Genomic DNA, 25,311 nt, shown 5'->3' with positions numbered 1-25,311 from the left:
TTTCTAGTCATGTTCAGTTTTATTTCAGAAAGCTGATTCTTCCACTGGTAGCAGATCACATGAAAGTTTATAACTCTTAGACCTTTAGACTACAAGCCTCTTTCCCTGCCTGTGGCAGGGAGTTGGAACTAGACAGTTTTAAAAGCCCTTGCCAACTCCAACCATTCTTTAAATCTATGATTCTGCATATTACATTCATACATTATGTGGAATGGTGACAAATTTTTTCATCCATTCTTTCTTTTTCCCAAGGCAAGTATGTGTTTGAAGTGTGGTTTTGTATCAATGCAAAGACTTCAAGCTTCTTGTAAGGTCTTTTCCGCACTAGCTTCTATCTCTATTTAGTGCATCCTCCTTCTCAAAGGCCCAAACTTGATGCCACTTACGCACACTTGGATCTCTTAAAATATTTTTCTACAGTGTGAACTGCAAATAGAATTTAGCTTATTTGTATATTAATGCCTTACTTATAAGTTGTTTTCCACTAAGATGACTGAGTCAACTACTCTGTACTTCACATATAAACTTAAAAGAAAACAAAATGGAGAGAAGCTGCCGGTGACCTTGTTTTTATTTAGGAGCACATAAAAAAAAAAGTTATGCCACAGCTTTGGTTGACTGGAATGATATGCATACTTAAATTTTTACGGTATTTTCTTAAAAACGGTAAACAAGTGTACATTCAGTTGTGTGCAAGACCAACACTGTCAATAACACAATTACACTACAGAAAATGAAATGTTTTAAGTATATAGCTGTGAAACCCTTCATATTTTTGGTATTTAACCAGCATTTTTAGAATTAGTCTGCTGAACCCATTTCACTTGTGGTAAACACTGAAAAACAAGCCCTGTGGCAAAGTAAGTGTAATTAAGAATTGCACTGGCTCTAGAGATGAGGAAGAGCCCTATTTAAAAATATTACTCAGAAGCTACGACTTCTGCAACTTACATGTGAAAGGAATTATATAACTTGTAGTTTATTACATCCATTACTAATAACCAGCCACTTGAACTTACAAAAGTGGACAATATTTTCATACATTTGGGATAATTATAATAATTCAGTATTTTTTCATGCCACGGATAACAACAAGAACTGCTGAGACTGGATGATTACTCTACATAACCCAGTAACTCAGAGTTCCACTGACTTACAAATGCTTCTCACAGCTCTTATAAAATCTTTAATATATTTTTTATATATATATATATTTTTTTTTTTTAAGGGAGCTGTTGTCAACCACCTAGCCTGCAAGGAGAGAAGTATGAAAATCCCCAGGCCATGATGAATCCTGAGTATATTGCAACAGTAAGCACTGAGGTCTGGTACACCATAGTCTCTCTCTACTCTGAAGGGATGATAACAGAGCATAGATGAAAGATTTACTATTTTTCATTATAAACTTACTAGAAGACCAGCTGTAGCCATTTCTCTTTTTACAAAACCTGCTTTTTAATATCGCTGCTTTGTAGAAACGTATGGCAAAGCAGATGAAACTGTCTTTTTAGTAAACAACAGAAGGACATGATAAAAACATGTAAAAGAAAGTTTTATCTGCTGGATGATATACAGGTACCTGTATACAAGCATGTATACTAAACAACCAAAGAGAAAGTATATTTGAATGTTACAGGTCTGATGTAAACACAGAACAAAAATAAGGAGAGTCAAAAGTGACAACACATTAACTCACTCCATCATGCCTAATTATTGCAGCATATATGATATAAAATAAGAAAATGCAGAAAACATCTGCTTGACTTCAAAACCAGGCAAAAGAGATCTCTTTGGAAACATAGTTAAATGAAAAAAAAAAGCTTCTAGCAAAGATGTGTGTTACATTTCAGTCTACAAAAGAAACTCAACAGGGAGATTATAAACTCCTGAAAATAGAAGTTTATAATGACAATAGGCAGTGCCTTTATTACAGTGACATCAACTGAGCCACTGTAACACATACCACTACATTGGTACTGTACAGGTTTACAGTAAATATTTGAAGACACTGAGAATGTTCATGTGCAGCATTTCCATTAAAGGTGTGCAGTTCAAACTGATAAATAAATATTCCTGAAATGTTTTGCAAAAAGAGAAAAGACATTTGACTTAAACATGTAGTGTGCACACTAGTTAACCATGTATAGATTCTTGGTGCACTATGAACTGCAGACATGACTGGCTTTTGAAAGCTCAGTAATTTAGTTGAACTCTCACTAAATAATTTCGTTTAAAAAGACGGTTCCAGTTTTGTCTTATCAACTTCATTTCTTCTCAAAAAGAGTTTCACCACTAAGTTCCAGATCTAGCGAGGTCTCTTCAGGAGTTAGCTTAACATTAGGTACATGAACAGAAGATCCAGAGGAAGCTGTGCAGATAAAGAAGAAAAGTTTTACACTTAAGAATACCCATGCTGAAAAGCATCAAAACCAAGAAAAATGCAAGTTACCTAACACAGGAGCCTACACAAAGCCACACTGTATCTAATGAAACAAGACATGCAATGGGATTTTGTTCTAGAGGCCCAGTGAACAGCATAAGCTTCCAAAAGCAGACAGTGTAGCTCACCAATATTATATTCATACTGAATATATGCTAGTGATTGAATTATGTGAACATCATTATGTTATTGGCAGCTTTAGTCAGAACCTGTTCACAGAGCTCTATGGTAAATGTTCAGAAAACATCTTAGAAAATTCTGAAATTTAAACAAATAAATTTCCTTTTCTTGATCTACTTGGAGACAGCTGGAAACACTGTCATTCAAAACAAAACAAAAACCCATGAATTTTCGGGCCACAGAAATTCTTTCGAACACTTCAGAGGATAAGAGAAAGTAACTATTAACACAGTTTTACTACTAAAACTAATTGTGCAACACTATTGACTTCTCAGTGACCCATAAAGTGATCTCATTTACACAGACAGGGAATTTTAAGAAATAGCTGCCCTAAGAAATTATGTAATATATATATTGTACATAATAGACAGTAACTATATATATATATTACATAATATATAAGAAAGAATCCTACTGCTGGAAATAATGTAATCAAGTTAGCCATTGTGCCTCTGACAGAAGTTACTTACATAAGGTCGGCTTCTCTATTGCTAGCCTTTCAGGCAAAGTTTCAAGTGGTGTTGGTTGAATTTTTGCAGGGGTGTATGTATTTAAAGGAATTTTTCTTCCTGAAACTGGAATCGTGAAAGTTGGAGAAGCTGAAATGGGGGGAAAAAAAAAAAATATTTATACACATCATTAATAATAAAAATATGCTCACCTGAGCAAAATGTCAAAAGATGGTAGCCACAGAACTGTGTATCTGTCCAGCAATACAGAAGCTACAGTTACACAACCTGCACCTCAGCCACTGATTTTTGACTCTAGTGTCAAAACTTCATAGCATGAAAGACAAATCTAAGTATCTCCTTTTTACCTCATAAAGTGACACAAGAAATTCATGCTGCTAAGGCAACTAAGCTGAATTTCAGTAACAGCTGGCAAAATCACTAGTGCTACTTCTCAACGGTTATGAGGGCTGCACTGGAATAGGTATTTAGTCCAAAATGCCTTTGAAAAGTGCACAGAATACATTATTCTCCAGCCAACTTCCAAACATTATAGGAAAGCAGGAGAGCAAAGCACTTATGGCCTCAATTCTATTAGGTCTAATTTCCAACCACTCCTTTGTAGAAAGGCGACAACCAGACCACCATAGAAGAATGAAGTATTTTTTTGTCTTGTGTTCTCAACTGCTTTGAAGAGACACAAGCTTCCTAACAAGTGTAACAAAGCATTTTAAATTTAAACTTCAAAATACCTGTAGGCCTCCCTGGTTTCTTTTTCATTAACATCAGTTTTCTTAAATTGCTTACCTTCCTTCTCATATATAGGAGTCCTGATTAAAATCTAAACCGTTTAAAACTAAAATAACAGAAAAAAGGAAAATCCTAACAGCTAGACAGATAACCTTTGTATCAGTACGATCAAGTACAAATTTTCTGATCAAAAATCACAATGGAAAGTCATCTTCCCAGAGACATGCCCATGGGTAGAACTCAGTTTGCATTTAATTTCAAGATCACTTAAACATTAACCATACAGCCCAAACTGCTAAGAAACTAAGTGACTGCAAGGTGAACAACACAAGGTGAAACCCCCGACTAATATGGCAAGAAACAGGAAATAAGAGTTTTAAGATGTAAAAGGCTTGTAAAAGGCAACACTACTATGCTGAGGCTACTGACAGTAAAATGGTACAGTATAAAGCAGGAAATACTGCATTCTCAGTAAGAAGCATTCCCTGCAATTCAGCTAACAGTGTGGACAGTACAGAGAAGTTCTTAATGTGAGGAAATAAATCAATTATGATTTCATTAAACCCTTAATTTACTACCCCAGTCAACAGAGACATTACTTCAATTAGTTATAACACTATCCAGGCCACAAAAATGAAAATTATGGTTTATGCACATATTTTATTTTTTTAAAGCAGTATTCTTAGTTTACGTGTTAGCTGAAAGATATTGGAAAGATTAACTAAACAATATTTAACAGTTTAAAATGAACATAATTACAAACTAAAATGAGTACATGTCTCCTGTAGATTTTCCCTTGATGGAGCAGCAACAGAGGCAAGAAATTCATCCACCTGCTTCAGAGACAAGGAGTTGTGTAGAGTTTCCAAAGGGCAAATAGAAGGCACCATGGAATATAATTCAAAGCCTGAAAGAAAAATAATAAAAAACAGGGATTTCCAAACATAAGACACAATTTAAGATATTGCACAGGCAAGTATCAATGTACAATAAAAAGTACTTATTTTAAATCAGCACATGCAGACATAGTACTCTTGAAATCATGGACACTAAATTATAGGAGTTGGAACAAGATGTGCCAATTTCCAGGGCATACTAAAATAAAGCTACTATGTAACATAAAATGGGATACAAATCCCATGTACACATGAAGTGGTCTTCAAACATTACAACTGTGCTCCTCTCCCAAATCAGTTTGCAGAAGATAACTTTCCTCTAACGCAGACTTAGTAAATTACTAAAAAAAGAATAGTCAAGAAATGGTAGTAATTCTTCCACTCATTCTCATATCTGGCACAGCACTAAATATGTAACTCATTCATGCAAGTAAAATAGGGTGGCTGTGTTGTCAACTGTTAGCAGACAAGAGCTAAAAATGCTACAATTTCCAAAAATGAATTTGTAGAATTCACGTTCTATCATCTTCAGTATTCTGTGAAAACAAACTGTTGCCTTCAGTATCAAAGGAAAACCACTGTTAGCACTTTTGTACCTTGATGTTACATGTTTTAACTTTGTAAGACAGATTTATACACCTACTTTTATGCATTTAAAAACAGTACTTACAAGACTAGAAGTTTCATATATTAGAACAGGTAAATATAGCAACCCAAAATCTAAAAACTTATTGGACTTCGCTTTTCTAAATTAGTACTGATCATACACCAACCATGCATATCCATGTTACTAACATACTAAAAAAGCATTTAAACATCTCAGCAAAAACCCCTGCAGATCTTTAAAGTGATGCAAGTTTCGTAACTCAGTGAATAATTCTTCATCCAATTGCATTTCAGAAGAGGAAAATATGCCCATTAGTGCTTTCAACATACAGCTGTAACATTACAAATCTGCAATTCAGTATTGTAAATTTACAGTTGCCACATTTCTTTTATGATATTTAAATGAAGAAACAATTGTGAATGAAATAAAGTTTAGAATTTCAGTTCAAGGCACATTTATTAGAGATAGCATTATGACTGTGAACTGTTCCCTCCCTAAAATTATAAGCATCAATATTCCTGGTGATAACCAGTATTCCCCATTCACTTCCCACTTAGTGCTTTGCACAGAGAAGTAACTCAACAAAATTTGAACCCCCAAATGTCTGCATTTATATTTGGATCCACGCTGGCCATACTCAAATGTGAGGGACAGTCACTTTAAATATAAAATCAACTGAAGTGTAGTTATGAGAGGTTCACTTATATTACAAATAAAACGTTGCATTTCATGGAAGCTTGTTTTCATGTACGAAAGAAACACCACCGCATACTTAATTTCTATTTTTCTATAAAGGCAGTTGCTAAGCTTCAGTGTAAGCACTAAGATGTTTGGCATACATATTAATACCCTAAATAAGTAAGCATGCATGCAAAACGCAAACCCTTTCTTTGCATTATAGTAAAATAAAAGACTTCTCTTTACCCTTACAGAGAAGTCACTATCATTTGAATGAGAATTTATTTCTTTAATTTTGCAAAGAACGTAGTGGGATAATGTCAGGTTACCTTTTTAATAACTATTACTCTTATAGTCTAGCATTACAGAAAACCAGAAATTTCAAAATACACCCATGCCCTTTTAAAGAAAAAAAAAAAAGGGGGGGGGGGTGGGAAGTTTTCTTCTTTCAGGAATTTCCCCTCCATAGGTTTTCATTCAGTTTTGACAATTCTGCTATCGGATAGCCATATCCCAGCATGTTGTTGTAGTATCGTTGCATCTAAAGGATATGACTTAAAAGATACCCTGGAAATCTATCTGTGACATTTTATTTGAATATTTTATGATAAATATTTTATGATCACGTATGAGAAATAAATTTGGATTTCAATGACGAAGCCGCCTGACAGTATCCCTTTAAAAAAAGCAATTTCCTGTAAACTAACAGCCTTTGAGCTTTGGCTGTGTTTATTCTTAAAGCACTGTTCCTATCAAAAGGGAAGACAATGAAAGGGTTAACGCAGCATCTCAAACAGCCACCCTGCTGTCTTACACTTAAAAGCTATAAAGACATACCACTGGAGCCTAGAACTTCCACAGAGGAAATGGACCAGCACCTAAAGAGGTGTGGGTGTTCTGCACAGAGGCCCAGAAAATAAGGTAAAGCACTGTCAGAAGATACTTGTTTCATCATGTTCCTTGAACTAAAGATGGGGGAAGTAGTCTGAAATGAGTTAAGAGGGTGTGATAATAACATAGAAATAAGAAAAAACAGAGTGAAAGGGACAAGGAGAATAAAAATGGTAGTCCAGAGGACAGACAAAACAACATCAGTATGTTCTTATGTTAGTAAGGAACTCTTGGAAACCTGCAGTATAATTAGGTTTTATCAGAGCTCATACGGCATGCATTAATCTTGTAAAAGATGTGTGGTAAAACTACTGTATTAAATGGATCAGAATAATCAATGCATTCATTAAAAGCAATTTTAAAGAATGCCGTCACAAACAGTGCTTAATGGAACAGAAAGTAATCCTTATTAGACACTGATACTCAAATGCAGTTCTTTCTTACTTTCTGACTTCGGATGTTTTGGAACTATTACTTGGTTTGAGTCTAAAGATAAAAAATGGACTCCTATCTTTCCTATTAGAAATAGGATACTAGAACTGGCCTTTTAGATCAAACATAGTCTTAACTCTATTAATTCAGCCTTACCATAGCAGTTTCCCTTCAAGAAACACTGCAGTGCAAAAAGTCACTATAGATTCCAAATGAACTTAAAAGGACTACTGTGTCTCTCAGTAAAGCCAAACAAAAAATTAGTGACTTTTTTTTAACCTTGTTTCTAAGCTAACATATTTTTAATCTAACATGAAAATACTGATGATTTCCACTGCAGTTTCAGTAATACCACTATCACTGTACTGAGCCCGCAGTCATGCACATTTTAAAACTGCCATTAAGAAATCTGGAAAAGCTACATTAAGATCTGGTGGATGCTGAAGACAGAGTGTAGTTTTCATGAACAGGCCTATTTAATCACATAGAAAGATAGGCATGAAATATTTTGCTGAGGAAGAGAAAGACATACCTCTGTCCTACATGTTAAATCAGACTTCTTTTTGCAACTATGGTAGACTAAAGACAAGTTAACTCTCACTCTTGAAGATCAAGAGGTCAATGTAAGCAAGAGGCAGCTCTCTTGCTGTGATTTTTTAGTGCAATATTTAAGTAATTTGCACATCTGATGAGCAGAAAAGTATGACAAGGTAAATTTTTGTCCGATGATAAATACAGGAATTTAGCAGGAATGGAACCAAAGCTTCTGCTTTAGTTTTTTAATTTAGCATCACTTTGAGAAGATAGTAATAAACTCCAGTTGTCAAGTCAGTGATTTATTTTAGAATCGGGAGGCTCAGGGAAACAGCTCAGCAGGAGAAAGACAAAGAAGCAGCAGCTATCAAGAAGTATATGCCCAATAAAGATCAAGTTTAATTCTCTTTTTATCTTGTACCATACAGTCTGATCACACAAGAAATTGGGGAGAATAATTACAGAGATCATGATTAACAGCAGCTCTTCAATTTTTTCAATGATTTTTTTAAGGCGTGATTTTTGATGTTGTATTTATACTAATGAATGGTAAAGAAGGGATTTAGGGTAGCTAATGATTACAAATATATTTGGAGTTGTGCTGGAAGTTAGGAACGACAGACGGCTGGATGATACTGTACACCCCATATTTGAAATAAAAATAAAAGGGATGAAGCAAGGAACCTTTTGATTTTGTTTTTGTTTTTAAAATAAAAGCAAAACGTACCATTGGTTGGGTGTCGAGCAAATGAGATAGAAAACCTTTTAACAGCAGAACCGCGTGTGGTGTCTGAGAAAGAGAAAAACAGGTACCTGAAATTTGTAACAACTACCAAAAGAAGGAGATTTCAAAAAAGGAAAGGAAGAAGAAAAAAAGATGAGAAGGTATTAGAACTGAGTGGCATGCAAAAAAGACCAAGGAAAAGGGCTAAAAATCTAAAAAGATGTTAAAAAGAAGAAAATCTGGATTGTTGGTAACTACAAGATGTGTAATGAAGTGTATGAAAACAAGCAGAATGAGCTGGTGATTCTGGCATACAAGGTTATATCAGGTTAAAGTCGAACACTGAGTAGTGAATTGGGGGGAAAACAGCATGAATACTGGAATACTGTTTCACCTCAGAGTTTTAAAGGTGTGCTTTGGCATCTTTACATTCTGAAATCTAATGAGAGAGTTTCTTCTCTACCCCAGATTATCCAAAACTGAAAATCTCCTGCTCCTCTGCAATCCAAACCCCACCAAAAAAAGATCAGGAATCCTAAAATTTTCACCATCAGTATTTAACTTACTAGTTTATCATTTCTTTCATTCCTTGTATATGCTCCAAGTAATTTCATTTCAAGATCAATAAGTAATGATAAAAACTGAAGTTTAAAATGAGAAAAGAATTTAAACCCCAAAATTTTAGTTTACTAAAGAAAAAAATGCACTTGCTGAAATCTCCTGGCACACATTACAAGTCTATGGGCTAGTGTTTAATTCAAGACAGAAACAAGAATAAACTATGCTATTAAGTTAAACATATGCAAGCTACGGGCAATAAAGAAGCAATAAAAACTCATACAATTAATATGAAGGCAAAGGATTCTAGGATTCCATTAAAAATCTTTAGAAGTTCAATACGGCACATGGGTTTGTGCGTGCATGTGCGAGAGTGTGCACATACCATCTATGAAGCCAGAAGAAGTCAGCTTTTTACGATGAGTACGAGCATAATCCTGTAGGTTAGGTGCACTTGAAGAACCCCCGAGCACTGAGGTGCTAAACAGGCCCGCACAGTGAGACCCTGATGGGAGTTAGAGAAAATACATACAACAACCAGGTGTTTTGTCCATTCACATTGGGGATGCATGCAGCATGCAAGCACACAGCTCTTACCACACAAAAGGCAGCTTTTGGCAGTGCCTTGGACAGGTTCACAATATGCTTGTAATGTCAGAGTGGTACTTGTAGGCTGAAACTATCATAATTTATTGTGCTTCTACTCATGACACAGCACCCTCTGCTATATGCTCAAAGAGTGGACTGGCTTTAACAAAGTGAGTTGTTGTCCTGTTTTCACTTTTGGTAAAGAAAAGTTACCAGTTAGCATCAATTGAAAAATAACCAAAACAACAAAAGAAAAACAAGATGATGATGATAATGATGATGATAATGTGAAAGTTGTTGTTTTTAAAGCTGACTTCTGAAACAAATATAAACTGGAAAAATACTGCTCATTGCTTTCATCCAAATCAATCTTTGAGATGAGAGGCTGCAATGAAGTCCTTATGCATTTTCACAGACTTAGCATGGAAATGTTTCCCTTCTACCCCCAGCAAAATGTTAACCAGTTTGGAAATAACCTATTCATATTTCAGCTATCATCACTGATAAAGTTGCAAACTGAAAATACCTAGAAGCTGATCAAGTTTAATTTGACTTCCTTTCCTATGAAGACTTGTGTACATCTCCATGTGAGTGAGTGTACTTTTGTTACAACTCATACGTTCCTTCCACTAGGATAGGAGTTTTAACAAATCACTGAAGGCCACAGACAGAAATATAAAAATAACTTTTATAATCATCAACCATAACTGAAATTTACATACAACGATGAACAAAATGGAAAAAAACATTCCAATTTTTTTCCTTCAGCTTCTACTGCTTGTTGAAAAGAGAAGTGGTTTTTTCACTCAGAACTTTTTACAATTTAATAAGTAGCAGCAGATTTTTTTTGAAAACCAACTATCTATCCAGTCATACTTCATTTCATTACTTTTAATGAGGAGAAACATTACCAGCACATGTGACCAATCACAGCCAAAATAAATTGGTGCCTGGTCTGTGGCAAATGCCTTTCACACCAAATGTAATACCTTAATCTATGCACAGAAATACATCAACTTCCACAAGCCATATTGTGTCACACATTGGCAAAAGAAAAGTTGTTTAACTTTAGCAAGCACACAACAAAAAAAAAAACATGACTTTGATAAACAAGAGCACCTGATGTATGCATTTTACTAAGGGAAAAATATAATAGGGAGAAAAGTATCACAAAGATTAGATGTACAAAAAATACAGATCTTTACAAAGAAAGGAAAAGCTACTTATAAGTTTATGTACATAGCTTATGCATTTTCTACACTTCATTTTTCCCCATGAAAAGACACACTTACAGAAAAAAATGCAATATTGATTTACAGTAGTGCATGATTTCACATTTTTGCATGAGTCATATGTATGCCTGTTTCAAAGAAGCAACAGAAAAGCACCACTTGAATTAGAAGAATTTTAAACAACTCATTCAATCATAGCATGATTCATTCTTATGCTGAAAGGAAGAAATTGATTTTAGGAGAGGGAATGTATGCACCCTCCTATTCCCTCCCCTCCCCGATATGATCAAGAAACTTGACGTTTGTTCCCCATCTCCTCCCCTCAATCAAACACCTTCAATTCCATCAATTACCCACAGCAGGAAACATTAGTTTTCAAGAAAAGTGTTTTAACTGTTTCCAGTGCAGGCCATTTCTATCCAAAAGATTCCTGCAAAACCCCAAAAATTATCCTGTGTACCTGTTGCGAGCAGTACAGTCAGTAGTGTGAACAGTCTTAAACAATTTGCTCTTTTCAGTTATAATTTTTTATAAAAAACTTTTGCTGCAGAAAAAATTGTCCAGTTCATAGGCAGACACTCAGCATATAACAAGTACTATTGGGTCCTGTTAACGAGAAAGCTGTTCAAAGAATGTACAACTGTACAGAACAACAAGCAGATGAAAAGCTGCTAACATCAAACAAACTTCAATTGTAGGCACATACCTAGACCACTCTCTCGCTTTTGTTCCAGAATAGTTCTTGGTGTTCGTAAGTTACTATTGCTTTCTGATAAGACCTGGATATAAAAAACAGAAAAATAAGGGAAAGTAGAACAGCAGTACGAAATATCCATTTAACTTGATACAGCAGCCTGTTTCAGACAGACAAGTGTTAATAAGCTGTATGATAAGTATTAGTAAAAATATGTAAAGGAAACATGAAGGATCATGCAATGTCCCCTTCTGAAGGGAGTCCATTTCACATATGAGTTCCTTGCAATGAAGTGGTGCAAAGCAAGCATTCAGAATGAGGAAAGGACACAGACCAAAACCAATATGAGAACAGACATTTGAGACATTTTATTTCATTTTACCAAATGCACTCTCCTAAACTGCGCCTGTACTGAAAAAAGGAGGGGAGGGAAGGAAAGACAGACAAGCCATTGAGGACACCATACAATCACTGATCCATGCATGGGCTCAATCAGCGTAATCTTCAGATGCTCACAGCCTTTACTGATACAAACTTTTCCTATGTAAATAATTTTAGAATCTTCCACAATAAAAAGAAATTATGAAAATTTTTGAAGAAAAAGGATACGGTTAACAGAACACCATCCATTGCATACATGTAAACAATATCTTGACATACTAAACAATCTTTAGATCTTCACTGATACTTCAAAGAAATTGAAGTTTCTCATTTTCCTGCCTTTCCCCCCAGCATTTAGAAAAAATCTTCAAAATATTGTTGAAGTCAATGGATGATGTACTGTGTTGGGAGTTTCAGATACCTCCGGATACAGAAGGCAAGAATTATTAGTGCTAGAGTTTTCTTCCTGCAATAGTTAATACCAGGCCACTGAAAATATGATATATGCAAAACAAGTTTTGAATAGCAACATGAAGTACCAAATTATTTTTAATGGTATTGGTTGCAATTATTAAAAAAAATTATTTTCAATTTACCTACCACCAAATTAAGCAATGCTGTTTTTAAAGTCTTAAAGGACAACTAAACCAAAGCAGAAATCCGTTTCATTAGGCAGCAGACTAAGTCTTTTTTACTGTGGTAACATTTGCCATTCCTATAAAGAAACCAAATTTTTAGGAAAACGTGACACATTCAGTGGAAAAACATGCACTTGCTCTTTTTCCCCCAAACATTCTCAGAAAGTAATTTTTTAAGAAGTGGAAGAATTTACTTCAAACATAATCCATAACAAGGGATTAGATGTCCTTAAAGACAGTTGGTTGTTGCTTGGAATGCATAATAATGTTTAATGAAGTAAAGTTTAAAAACCTGTTGCCATGAGCCAAAAATACTGGATGTGAAAGCCAATGATTTAGGGGAGACAGGGGAAGAAGTGATTTGTTCCCCTGATCTGCGTCTTCGACGCCCAGTACCCACACCACTGGTGTAATGCAGCCAGGTACCAATACACTCTGGGCTAGACACACTCAGGGGGCTCTCTTCCTGGAAGTGAGAAAGGGGGCAAAAAACAGCAAAGCATGCAAAGTTAGATTCAACAGAGCCAAATGAACAGAAAAGAAAAAAACCCAATCTGCTTGCACCCTTTTATATACTGCTTTGAAAACTATTAAACAGTGAATAGGGAAGAGTAGTATTACAATATTAGGAAGTTATTGGTTCTACTTACGTATTTTCATCCAATTATATCTTTCAATACAACATTTTAATCAAATTCCTGGTAGACTGATTATTAGATATGAGAGAAAAGTGTTATCAATAATTGATTCATAATTTTAAGAATTTCCCACATGTTGGAAACAGAACATCTGTTATCCTTGACATACTGTTTATCAGTTTCCCCCCCTCTAAGTACATTAAACTTTCCTATTTGTTATTTAATAGTTTTCATTTTTAGTCTATAACCTTATCTAGGAGATTTTGATTTTTAGAATTGCCTTTGAGACTCTATAGCTAACCCACTGGTAGTAGCGCCAACCTGACTCGTAGTAGTTTTCCAACATTAAAAGAGCCCTAAAAATTATCTGATGCTGGACACCTGTTGAAACTTCAAGGGAGGATATTGTCAGGCTGAGTTCCCCATACCCTACATCACTATGTATTGTTAGCAATCAACATCATAGCAATACAGAATTCGATTTCCAATGCTGATGAGCCTTACTCTCTTGTTTTTCTGTTACAACTCTGCTCTTTTTATATTTTCGTGAATCAATTCCAGTTGCAGTCCTTCTGTAAACATTGTTGGCTATACCCCAGATGAAAACTTCCATCTAATCTCACACCTGACAGTGTCCTTTCAAATTAACAGACATAGGTGAAGAGAGAATTGTCTTATAAGTAAAAAACGAAACAAAACAAAAACAAGCCAAAAGGTTCAAGGCAGTTGAAGATGCAATGACTTTTTTTTTTTAAACACTTCAAAATACCATTTGGTTTAAATATTCCAAATACTGGTTTTGCAGATTTCAGTAGGCCAGATGAAACCTCCAGTTTTACTTTTTTTCAAAACAAGTTTCATAGTTTATGTTTTACTTATATCAGCTATTTTCTTCCACCAAGTGAACGAGCACTGAATGCTGAAACATATTCCATCTGAACATGTATTATCTGAGCAGTCAAAATTTAGCAGTTTATGTTATTAGCACCTTCTGAAATTAACTTTAATATAATTTATAAAAATGGTTAAAAGTTTGAAGTAACAGACTATTAAGTTGTGTGTATGTGAACTCGTAACGAGGAGGGGAGTTTGCATGATCATAGGGAAAACAGCTTTTAAAAATCCAAGATTCTGATGTTGTGAGCATTTGTTTATGATAAAACTTGGAAATAGAAAATGTAAGACATTCACGTTTATTATCTCTGTTAATTTATGGAAGTCATGTCAGTTATACATATATCCTTACAGAAGGGAACCATGCAACTTTTTCTCTCCACACTACCAATAACCAAGTTACTTGCAAATCTATAATGCTTTCATTGCATACAAAGAGCCCATTCCCAGCACAGACATGAAAGGAAAAGCTTTTGGTGTGAATCTTCATTTCTGATGGTTTTAAGCAACTGAGAATGAGGCAATAAGAAGCTGTTAGTCTGCTTCTAGCATTAATATCACAGAAGTGCCACTATGCACCATGTGAAGCTTTGCCGCTCAATGTACAAATGGCATCAGTGATACTGCCATGTATCCCCACACCTCTGTGACATTAAAGCAGTATCTGTGAAGCACATCTAGATGTTATGGCCTTCAGGACAGGAATTTAGACTGTTATCTAAAGAATTTATGACACATAAACCCCACCCACTTAAAAAAAAAATGCTTCCCATTTATTCTCTTACCTTAAAATTCTTGACAAGTGGAGTCACTTTTACCCCACATGAAAGCAAATATGGCAGACATGTCTCACCCCCTGCACCTCCCTACCATCCCCAATCCCTTTGTTTTCCCTTTCAGCATGATCACCCTGAAGTTTTGCTTAATTCCTAATAGCAGCTGCCTTGTAAGGACGAATACAAAAGCAGTGTATGTTAGCCTGAAGATGTAGATTTAGACTGATAAAGTCTTCATTTTCAAATACCAACTTTTCTAAAATGGCTTAAAAAGAAAAAAGGAAATAAGTCTTCTTGCAAAACAATAATTCATTTTAAAAAATCCCTCATAAAAATTACTGCCATGGAGGATTTCCCATAGAATAAGAGTAACCCTTTTGTGAGACATTACATCATACTGGTTCTGTATAATCGAAAGCAGAATTACATTTGGTTTTGTTTTGTTAAAAATAAGCACAAGTTAATTTCTGTGAAAGAGATTATCTGGAACATAAATACTTACTTCAACAGAACCAATCTTCCTGGATCTTGGAAGGGGTGACTTTCTGTGTATGTGAATTGGGTCTGATACCATTGGCTTGAACATCACAACTGACCGATCTGCTTCATCTCTTTTAGGAGCATGTACTTCCTCATCACTATCGTTTTTATGAGAGGTTTTCTTCGAGCCTTCATTCTACAAGCAATACATAAATAATTTTCAATTTAGTTGGCACACTTTGCAACATGTATACACAAGTGGCTGTTAAATAAATCTTCTGTATAAACATAAAGCAAGCACATTTTAAAAATACAGAGTATAAACTACTTACTGTTGAACAAATTGTTCTAGACTTCAATAATCTATGTGTATTTGCTCCTAACCAGCCACTACATACGATAATGTGGTACTAATTAACCCCATTGTTCAGACAACATATTTCACTCCAATATTCTGTTGGCCTAGTAAGAAGAATTCCAGCCAAGCTTTGCTTTCAATTATTTCTCAAAAAGCAGGTGGTAACTCTACAGACTTGCCCATACATCTTTGAAAATATCAATCCTTCCTCAACAATCTGCATTCCTAAACATGCCAAACTACCTTACTTCATTAAATATTTCTTCTAGTTACCACCTGGTGTGACACTGATGTTGGCTTCACTTTTCTTACAATGAGTATTTTGTATTTCTAGCAAGAATTCTGGCAAAGCCGTGGAAGGTCCAAATTACCAGTGTCCATTACCTCAATGAACATTCAACATGCAGTAATACACTGGGACTGCCTACATTTTACTAGATATTTTTCTACAAAATAAAAAACAGATTTGTATTTTTCACCTAACAATCTCCCAGTGTTTATTTTAGGTATGTCTGCATCCAGAAAAACTAACTTTTGCTTTAAACAATGCTTAACTGTTACCTCTCTGGAGGCAGGTCTGTATCCATATCCAGCTGGTAAATTTTTATCTTCCTCACAGCCTTTGGCTCCTGGACTAAAGTGCAGCTCTACATGAAAACGTTCTTCTGAAGAAAGTTCCTGAAAGAAAATTATTAAATAGGTTTACAGTTTAATACTTAGCTTAGCACTACTTGTTTCTGAAGATATTTATCCATTTTAAATACCTTGTTTGGATCTTCATAAAGCATGATAACAATCTGTGTCATGTAATTGAGTTCATTGACAACATTTAAATAATCCATAGCTCGTTTCCATTGTTCATCTTTTGATTCCTTATGAAAGGGGAAAAAAAATGTTAACAAATTCTATGACAGTACAGGAAAGTAAGACAACCTACTGAACAGAAGAAACTTTGCACTACATGAGCATTCTTTAAGTCAGGTAGGGAGGTCTTGACAATATGCCAATGGTCAAAAATAATAAGCCAGTCCAAAAGTGATTTCAAGAGAACCCTGAATGATAACTTGAAGGAATTCATTGGAAGAATTATAGGTGCCGATACAAGACAAAAAAAAAAAAAAAAAGGTAATATCTGCCCTTTTCAAATCTCTTTGAGACCATAACACAGCCAATGGAACTCAGCATTACTTTAAAGGGCATGCTGATTTCCACCAATGAGCACAGTAGCAATTTGAAATGTCTCTGCATATATGATAGGAAACAAAATGTTTGAAAAAGCGTGATAAATTTCAAAGCCACTTAAGAAAATTAAGCTTTCAGGGGGTACAATCTTAGCAAGATTGAGTCCTTTTGGTTCCTCTCAAAATAGCAGAGCTTTAACAGAAAAAAAACGTTCAACTTACATCACATAAGGCACCGTAACGAAGGGTGGATAACAGGGAGTGGACATGACTCTCGCTGGTGAAATACAGCCGTGTACGAACATGGCGTTCAGGGGACATAACACCCCTGGAGTAACTTGAAAATAAAAAGAATCTTGTTAGATCATACTGAAGTGTGTCCCTGTTTTAGAAATAGCTATCAACAAATAAACAAGCAAACCATACTTCTTAAATTATGAGCTGGTAAGACGCTTCAAATATAAAAGCTATGGAGTATCTATATTAACTCTAATGGAAATTAATGTAACCATGTAAAAAAGACTTACAGAGGGTGAAGCTTATTTACAGTATCATCATCTTGAGTTCTCTGAAGGTCAGAACGGATTTTTCTGACTAGAGGAGTGCAGTAACCTTTGGCAATCTCTAGTTTCTCAGCCTTAGAAATGCCATATTCCTGTGTAAGAACGAACTGACTTTTAAAATTCAGTTAAAGATTAAAATGCCTTTCCAGTTCAAAGACTTGTATAATAAATATGATTAGTCATCTACTTGCCCTGGCTGCAAACTCTTTTGCTTAACATTTTTATTACATTTGATTACTGACACCCCTTCAAGTAACAAGCAGTTTGCCTTTTTGCTGTTTGATTTGACAGTTTTTTTATTAGACATAGAAACAGGTTTTTCATTCACTCGTTAAAACCACAAAAGTGGATTCACTTTCTGGTATGATGAAACTCTCTTTCTTAAGAAAAACATCTAGGGAATTATTCCTCCTCCCTGTGAGCTTCATGCTCTGTGCTGCACATGATATGAAAGTGCTCACAGCATTTTGATGGATCTTCTAGTTACCCTAGAAGGCAAAAGAAGTACTTTTCCTTTGCATTATGTAGGCTTATTAAGTTTTTTCTGTTTTTCTTCCTTCAGTATGTCCTCATTTTTACCCGCTCTAACATTCTATTCAAAATTTAATCTTAACAGGTCTGCATAACACGACACATACTTGACTTCATTATTCTTTTTGTCCTCTTTGCTGTCAGGGAGTTTGAGAGATAAGAGAGTTTGAGAGACGAGGAGAGGAAGAAGTTCCCTTACTTGCTGTGTAAAACACGGATAATATCTCTCTTACAACAGTGCTCTGTAACTACAGGGGCACCTAGGGAAAGCTTTAGTCTATTCCATCCTATTATCACAAAACAATTCCATGTCCTGCAGCCTACAACATTTTAGAGATAATCTGAGTTTAACGGCCTGTACTATATGGAAGTTTAACTTGACTGCTTCTGACCTGGAATTCTATGAAAATTAATGTGCACGCTTTTATCAAGGAGTGTTAGTATTGTGAAGCAGCAGAAAGGTCTTTTTAAATTCAAATTGCTTAAAACAAGCAAAATTAGATAGATTAGGATTAACAGTGTCATTTGCAAAGAGCCTGGAAATGAAATTTCTAAAACCAGGAAGAATGAAATTAAATGTATTTTCAGAATACACTATTTCTCACAGGGTCTCCACTTAAATCTATGAAGAATGGCTGAGATGAACCACTTTCTTCTAATACACTGCACTAAAGGAGGCAGATGTTTTCAGAGCTTAAAGTGCTAAAAAAACCACACCCCACTTGGAACACAGCTTATAAATTATGAATCAGATTTTTCTTAGAAAAATAATCAGCTTGCTACCGGAAAATAAGAGATAATGTTAAAGATTTCTATTACTGCAACATACACAAACCTTCGATAGAAAAGACAGAGTAGACATTTTCACAAAATTTGAAAATGCATTTATTCTACAATTTATTCTATTTAATAACTGAAAATGCTTACCTGAGGGATCACAATGTCAGCCAAAGCCTTTGAAAGCCTGTATAATTCCATTGTGTTTTCTAATTTCAAGGAGCCATTGTGCTGCACATCATATTTTATACAGTCATAAATATCAGGGATTTTGCTAATATCGTATCTTCCATTTTTTGTTTTAAAGTCTTTTTCCAGCTTGGACCACCTGCGCAGCATCAGTTCTAGTGTCTCACTGTGGTACAGCTGAATATCTGCATAGACACGTATCTCATAAATAAAGGCCATCAAACAAGAGGGAAATTTTACTCACATTTTAGTTATAGTTGAATACAGCATGATAAAAAGGATCAAACAGCTTTTTGAGAAGAGGGAACAGATGTGCATATGGTTAATTTTACTGCTGGAAGTGTCACAGTTACATGGCTACATCAAGATAGTGGAAAGCTTATCTGCAGAAATGCACCACTGCCCCTTTAAGCAGAGCTACAGCACAAAGAATAGGGTGTCCTACAGCACAGATAATATATATATTAAAAAGCAACCAAAAAAAGTTGCAAGAAAATTCTGGAAGGGAGGAAAAGGAGTAGGACAACATTTCTGTTTTGTAACAGACCACGCATCCCATTTGTTTCTCCCTCCTGCATGTGTCAACAGCAAAAGCCAAGAGATGGTAAAAAGAATGGATTATCCCCATCCCAGGACAGAGGATAAGATCAGATAGACAAAACTCACTGATACTATGTACAGGTGACACTTGTCCTGCTCAACCTCAGAAGAGAAGCTGTCTGCACGCTATAGACTGCAGACAACACTGGCAGCAAATATTCCAGTATTTAGCTAATACCAGAAAAGCACTGTGGTCACTTCCAGCTCTAGTTTTCCTGCATCACTGGTTCACCACAATTTATATTGAGCATCATTCCATGCAATACTGCTATACATCATACATCAAGCAACACATCTTCAGCAAAGATACTTAAATATAAAAATGTACCTATGTAATTTAGCTTTAGCACCATCTATTTTTCCTATTACTTTTGTGGATTGCTGAGTTTCAAATAATTAAGACAAGAATTTCTGCAAACATTTGAGGACTAGCTTGAACTTCTGAACAGCACGAAGAGCCCTTCCCTGCAATGAGACCACATGTTCCTCCTGCTTTTTACTTTAAAATTATGCATATGGAATCAGACTGTGAAAATTCCTAAGCCATTGTTGATTAAAGTTCTGCTAAGAGCGAGTTTAATGATGAAAGTTCTGCTAAGAGCGAGTTTAATGATGAAAAGTTACGTTACAATTCTCCCTCAGGTGTAAGCAAGAGAAACTAAGAACAACTACAAAAATGTTTAAGTACCTGCAGACTTTGGATCTTCCATTCTTTGCCTGATCTGAGAAGTCAAGCTCTGGATCAAGGAATAGACCGTGTCACATGTCTTTACAGGATTTTTAATAACCTGCATTGATTTTATCAGTGAGATGCTTCCAGATGGAGTAAGCTGGAATTTGAGATAAACACAAAATTATCTAAACAAACTATCTAGACTTGAAAGAACTGAGGAGAAAAGATGGAATGTATTAAAGATTCCGAGTATTGGAGAAAAAGTATTCAAGCAAGTTGTTATTAATTTCTGAATCCATCTCTGAATTAGCTACTTCCTTTAAAGCATTAAGGAAACAAACACAAACACAAAGAAACCCTTTAAATGTACATATATCAAGAACATACAGCTGACTTAATTTTAGAGCTATCAAGTTGGGTGTTACCAAAACAATACAGATAATATCCATGTAAGTGAGGCTTAGCCTTATTTTTGAAGAGACGTCTGCATAAACCAAAGTAAGAAAACAATTATAGTAAACAATAATTCATAGTAAACATATTTATTAAACAATAATTGTTTACTATGAATTTACATAACAAATACATATCTGCACTTTCCTCAGTTTCCTCAAATGCACAGGATAATTCGGATAAGGAAAACTTCTGCCCTTTACCTAACAGGAATCAGTTCCTACTTCCCTATTATGACCAAGTAAATAAATGGGAAGGGTGCTGTGGCACAGGGCAAAAAAAAAAAAAAAATATATATATATATATATACCCAAATTTCAAGTAAGTTAAAAAAAAAAAAGTTATTGTCACTATATAATCCCAAAGTTTAGTTACTTTCAGTAATGGTCTTCAGAGAGTATACTCTATTAGTTCCAGCCACATTTCAAACGCCATTATATTTATACAGCAAAAAGAAGGGGAGAAATAAATAAATCCTTGAAAACTTGCACTCTCTCACTTTTTCCAAGTACTGCTGAATCCCCTGCTGGCAGTGGTTTGGATGATACTTTGAATACACATGTTTAAACAAATCCACATACAGTTTACATGCAGGATAGTAAACTTATTTTTCAGTAATTTGCTTTGAATACATTTTCAGAAATAGCAGTTTAAGCTTAAACCTCATTTGAGGACTTGTATTTGGTTGTTGTATCAGACAGAGTAAGAGCAGCTGAAAGATGTTAAACAATAACAAACATTACTCACATTTCAAACCAGGAACAATCATGTATGTTCTGCACTAAGTCAGCATAAACTCTATTAATTTGCACTAATTTAGCATGTTAATGAGACATTTCCATTCACTGATTATAAAGTGTTCTACTGGTTTTCAGCATCTTAGTATTCCTTGAGTTAAAAAAAAAGGCTTTGTAGCAGATTAACCATTGAAACAACTGCAGTAGGCAGGCATTAATACATTTTGTAATACCACACACTGTCAAAATAAAAACCACAGAAAATGAAAAGAATATAGTCTCATTTCTTGAATAATTAAAATATTTTAATGGAAAAAAATAGGTTTTAATAATTAAAATAATTTTAATGAAAAATATTTATGAATGAGGTCTCTATCTACTCCTATTTCAAAGTTTGTAGCTATTCTGATTACTCAAATTGCAAGACAGCTCAAAATATGTAATGTCACAATTGGAACAGCTTCCTTTGTAGTTCAAACTATTTTCAAGCACACAAATATTTTTTCAAACTAGATACGCAATATCACTGCTCATTACTTTCACACAAGAATTCGCATGGCCATGCTAACCTTATCATAGTCATCAGCAGTAAATTCTCTGTCTCTCTGGAGAATTTCATGGAGTCTTGCTTTAACACGATGCTGACAGCTGCTTAAAGAATCACTGTCACTGTCCAGCAGGCCATTCATATTAGCACTTTTTACCATCTGGACAAGAATAGGGGTCAGCTCTCCCTCTAGGGCCAGTAGTCCCTGAAGCACATAATACAATTAATCAGGAAAACAGATAAAGATGAGAACATAACAGTATCTTTAAAAAATCACCACTGATTTAAATTCAAGGTCATCTAACCCACAGGCAAGTGATACAAACAGGGACTTGGCAGACAATGCAGACATTTGCATAGAAATGGCCTCCAAAACACTGCTTTGGTGTGCAGGATTGCTACAGTTGGTGAAACAGTCATGGTGACACGCCATAAAACATGCTCTCCAGCATATCAGCAGTGCCAACACTGCTCCTGCAAGGTGACAGCTGTTGAGGTTTTAGGTTGCTGGGTTCACACGGTGCCTTCTCCCTGAGGCTGGGAGCAGCAGCAGCCTGACTTGTAGGGGACATGCTCCTGCTCAAGGCACTGGGTCACCAGGTAGTAGCGATCAGAAGGGTCAGCAAACTGATCAGCATCTGGGAGGACAAATGGGAGATAGACAGGGTTTTTGCAGACCCTACAAAGGCAAAAGCCCAAACTCGGGGTGGCACAGAAAGACAAAGGCTGAGTTGAACAAGAGGTGAATGGAGACTTCCAAAATGGAGAAGGCTGGAAACTTTTGTGACTTTTCCGGCAACAGAAGGGCTCTGGGATAAGGAAGGAAATGGGGTGGTGTCTCCTCAAGCCTGCTGACCAGGACCAGCCACCTGTCCTCCAGCAGGACAGATGGCTGGATTACTTCTGCGCCTACACATGCAGCATGGAAACAAACAGAAAGAAATAAATCTGAACACTTGCAGAGCTTTAAATTTACTCAGATTACAGAGGTGTGGTTGAATAGTTAACACGAATGGAGCTTTGATTAGATACGGGGCCTTTTTATAAGAGCAAGTAGCAACAGGACAAGGAGGAATGTCTTTAAATTGACAGAGGGAAGACTGAGATAAGATCTTAGGAAGAAGTTCTTCCCTGTGAGAGTGCTGAGGTGCTGGCACAGGCTGCCCAGAGAAGCTGTGGCTGCCCCATCCCTGGCAGTGTTTAAGGCCAGGTTGGACACAGGGGCTTGGAGCAACCTGCTCTAGTGGAAGGTGTTGGAACTTGATGAGCTTTAAGGTCCCGTCCCTTCCAACCCAAACCAGTCTGTAATTCTGGAGGTTGTTACTGGAAAGGACTAAGGTATATTGCTAAGGCTGTATAATGAAAATCTGTCTGCATCTGCTCAAATAACTTACAATGCTTGACACATTGTCTACTTTTTCACACTGAATAAATACACTTTGAAAAGAAAAAAAAATACCCAAAACATTTCTTTTAAAACACAGCCTCATTATACATTGTGGACTCTAATAAACCATAAACCTCTCCTAGTCTTCAAAAGAGAAAAACTTGAGAAGATCAGAACTTTTAAAATTGAAAACACAATTTCACATTGTACCTTTGCGAAAGCTGCTGCAGTCATCTGGACTCGTCCCTCATCAGAAGCATAGATCTTGAGATCATGTCGGTAAGTGCTATGTAATCTCAGTAAACCACATCCAGGAAATCCAGCATAATCTCCTACCAAACAAACATTTTGCTCACTCTCATTTTGCACTTGATTATCTTCAAAGGTGTTTATGCCATTCTTTTTTTGTTTTTTTTTTTTTTTTTTTTACCTTGTCCACCTGGATACATACACCTGAAAGCCCTTCCAAGCTCCTCTGCTTGAACCCTGCCTGCAGGGGTCAATTCTCCTCCCCATTTTAAAACTAGAAGCAGGGATGGCTCATTTCTTCTGTTATCTAATTGTAGACAGAGAGAGGAGTTAAGTAGTAAAGTATATTCTACTTTTCTTTCTTGCAAATGACAAAAATATTCAAACTACGGGCTTCAGTAAAAGATTGTTTCAAGATTACGAATATTTAATAGCATTCTAACGTTAAGAAAATATTGAGCTGGAGAACTAAATGGGCACTTAAACAGAGAAACCTGAAGTAGTTAAACTACAGAAAAAATATAGTGAAATATATTTAGCATGAAGTCTGAAGCAAAAAGTAAATTGGGACAGGAACATTAAAACAAATTAGATGTTAAATACCCTACATTTATTTCAGTCAATAATCATGGGGCAAGGTTAAGAAAAGCTTATAAAAGTGTTAAAGACAGCAGTAAATGTTGAGTCGTACTTTCCCATCCCCGACCCAAACCACTGTTTTCTGGTGGATCACTGAAGCTTCTTTTCACCCTACTTTTCTGTTACAAAAAAGCAGTGTTAGAAGACAAATTTACTAGAGTTTTAGGTATACTATTCAGTGTACAATCAAGAGACTCTGAATTATCTGCCAATAAGAAAAAACATTAATTGAAAACATATTTCTTTTTCTTACCATCAAGACATGCTATACCACTAGTCCATGACTATTTAAATGCACATGATATTAAGTAATTAGGTACAAAAGTAATACAATACCTTCTTCTTCACTGGAAGTCTTCGGGCAGCCATGAGGAAGATATGTTAACTGAACTTTGCGATTTATTCCTGAAAAATGTCCATACCTGAAGTAGGAAAATGAGAAGAGAAGAGGGAGAGAAACATTTTATATATTTTCCTCCAGAACTGCTATGCTCCTGTAACTGGATATACTACATCTATGCTGGTCATGGATTTGTGCATTTGACCACCATTTACTGAAGCAGTGCTTAAAATAAACCTAACTCAACAAGCACAGTATGACTACAGAAGCATCCACCATTCTGTAATGAAACATTTAAAAATGCCATCTACTACTTTTTTCATGACACTGAACATCAAACTGGAAAAAGAAAGCAAAAGGAAAAAAAAAGATAAAAAGGGAGGAAAGAGAAAGGCAGGACAAAAAAGGAAAGGAGAGGGGAAGGAAAAGGAAAAGGAGAAAAAAGCACTTACAGATTACACAAGTAATTTATTCAGATCCACAACTACAGTAGCTGTGACTATCCAGAATCTGATCTGGCAGTACAGATGGCTACTATTTTGTCAGCCAATAACTAAGTTCTCAAGCAGAACTCATAAATTTCAATAACTGTCTTTGCCCTGATTTTTTTTTTTTAAAGTTATCTTC

General features: G+C 35.6%; 1 protein-coding gene across 10 annotated transcripts in view; it reads right to left on the bottom strand.

Moving 5' to 3' along the window:
- Positions 1–25,311, bottom strand: part of PPIP5K2 (diphosphoinositol pentakisphosphate kinase 2) — a 48,904-nt gene continuing 23,593 nt past the window's right edge. For 3 of the 10 annotated variants that reach the window (XM_030511397.1, XM_030511398.1, XM_030511406.1), the window contains 18 exons: positions 24,681–24,766; positions 23,887–24,012; positions 23,667–23,788; positions 22,092–22,274; positions 20,348–20,489; positions 19,021–19,244; positions 17,527–17,654; positions 17,222–17,336; positions 16,583–16,690; positions 16,380–16,496; positions 15,483–15,656; positions 12,965–13,138; positions 11,666–11,738; positions 9,525–9,644; positions 8,585–8,647; positions 4,595–4,726; positions 3,091–3,219; positions 1–2,368 (listed from right to left, as the gene is read on the bottom strand). In XM_030511397.1, coding sequence (XP_030367257.1) covers positions 2,265–2,368; positions 3,091–3,219; positions 4,595–4,726; positions 8,585–8,647; positions 9,525–9,644; positions 11,666–11,738; positions 12,965–13,138; positions 15,483–15,656; positions 16,380–16,496; positions 16,583–16,690; positions 17,222–17,336; positions 17,527–17,654; positions 19,021–19,244; positions 20,348–20,489; positions 22,092–22,274; positions 23,667–23,788; positions 23,887–24,012; positions 24,681–24,766 — 2,320 coding nt within the window. In that variant the 3' untranslated portion in view covers positions 1–2,264. Of the gene's footprint in view, positions 2,369–3,090; positions 3,220–4,594; positions 4,727–6,726; positions 6,986–8,584; positions 8,648–9,524; positions 9,645–11,665; positions 11,739–12,964; positions 13,139–15,482; positions 15,657–16,379; positions 16,497–16,582; positions 16,691–17,221; positions 17,337–17,526; positions 17,655–19,020; positions 19,245–20,347; positions 20,490–22,091; positions 22,275–23,666; positions 23,789–23,886; positions 24,013–24,680; positions 24,767–25,311 lie in introns of those variants that run through there. The other 7 variants (XM_030511407.1, XM_030511400.1, XM_030511401.1 and 4 more) reach the window with 7 other exon arrangements.

This window comes from Strigops habroptila, chromosome Z (genome assembly GCF_004027225.2).
Source record: "Strigops habroptila isolate Jane chromosome Z, bStrHab1.2.pri, whole genome shotgun sequence".
Taxonomy (NCBI): Eukaryota; Metazoa; Chordata; class Aves; order Psittaciformes; family Psittacidae; genus Strigops; species Strigops habroptila.
This window is presented reverse-complemented; position numbering and strand designations above follow the sequence as displayed.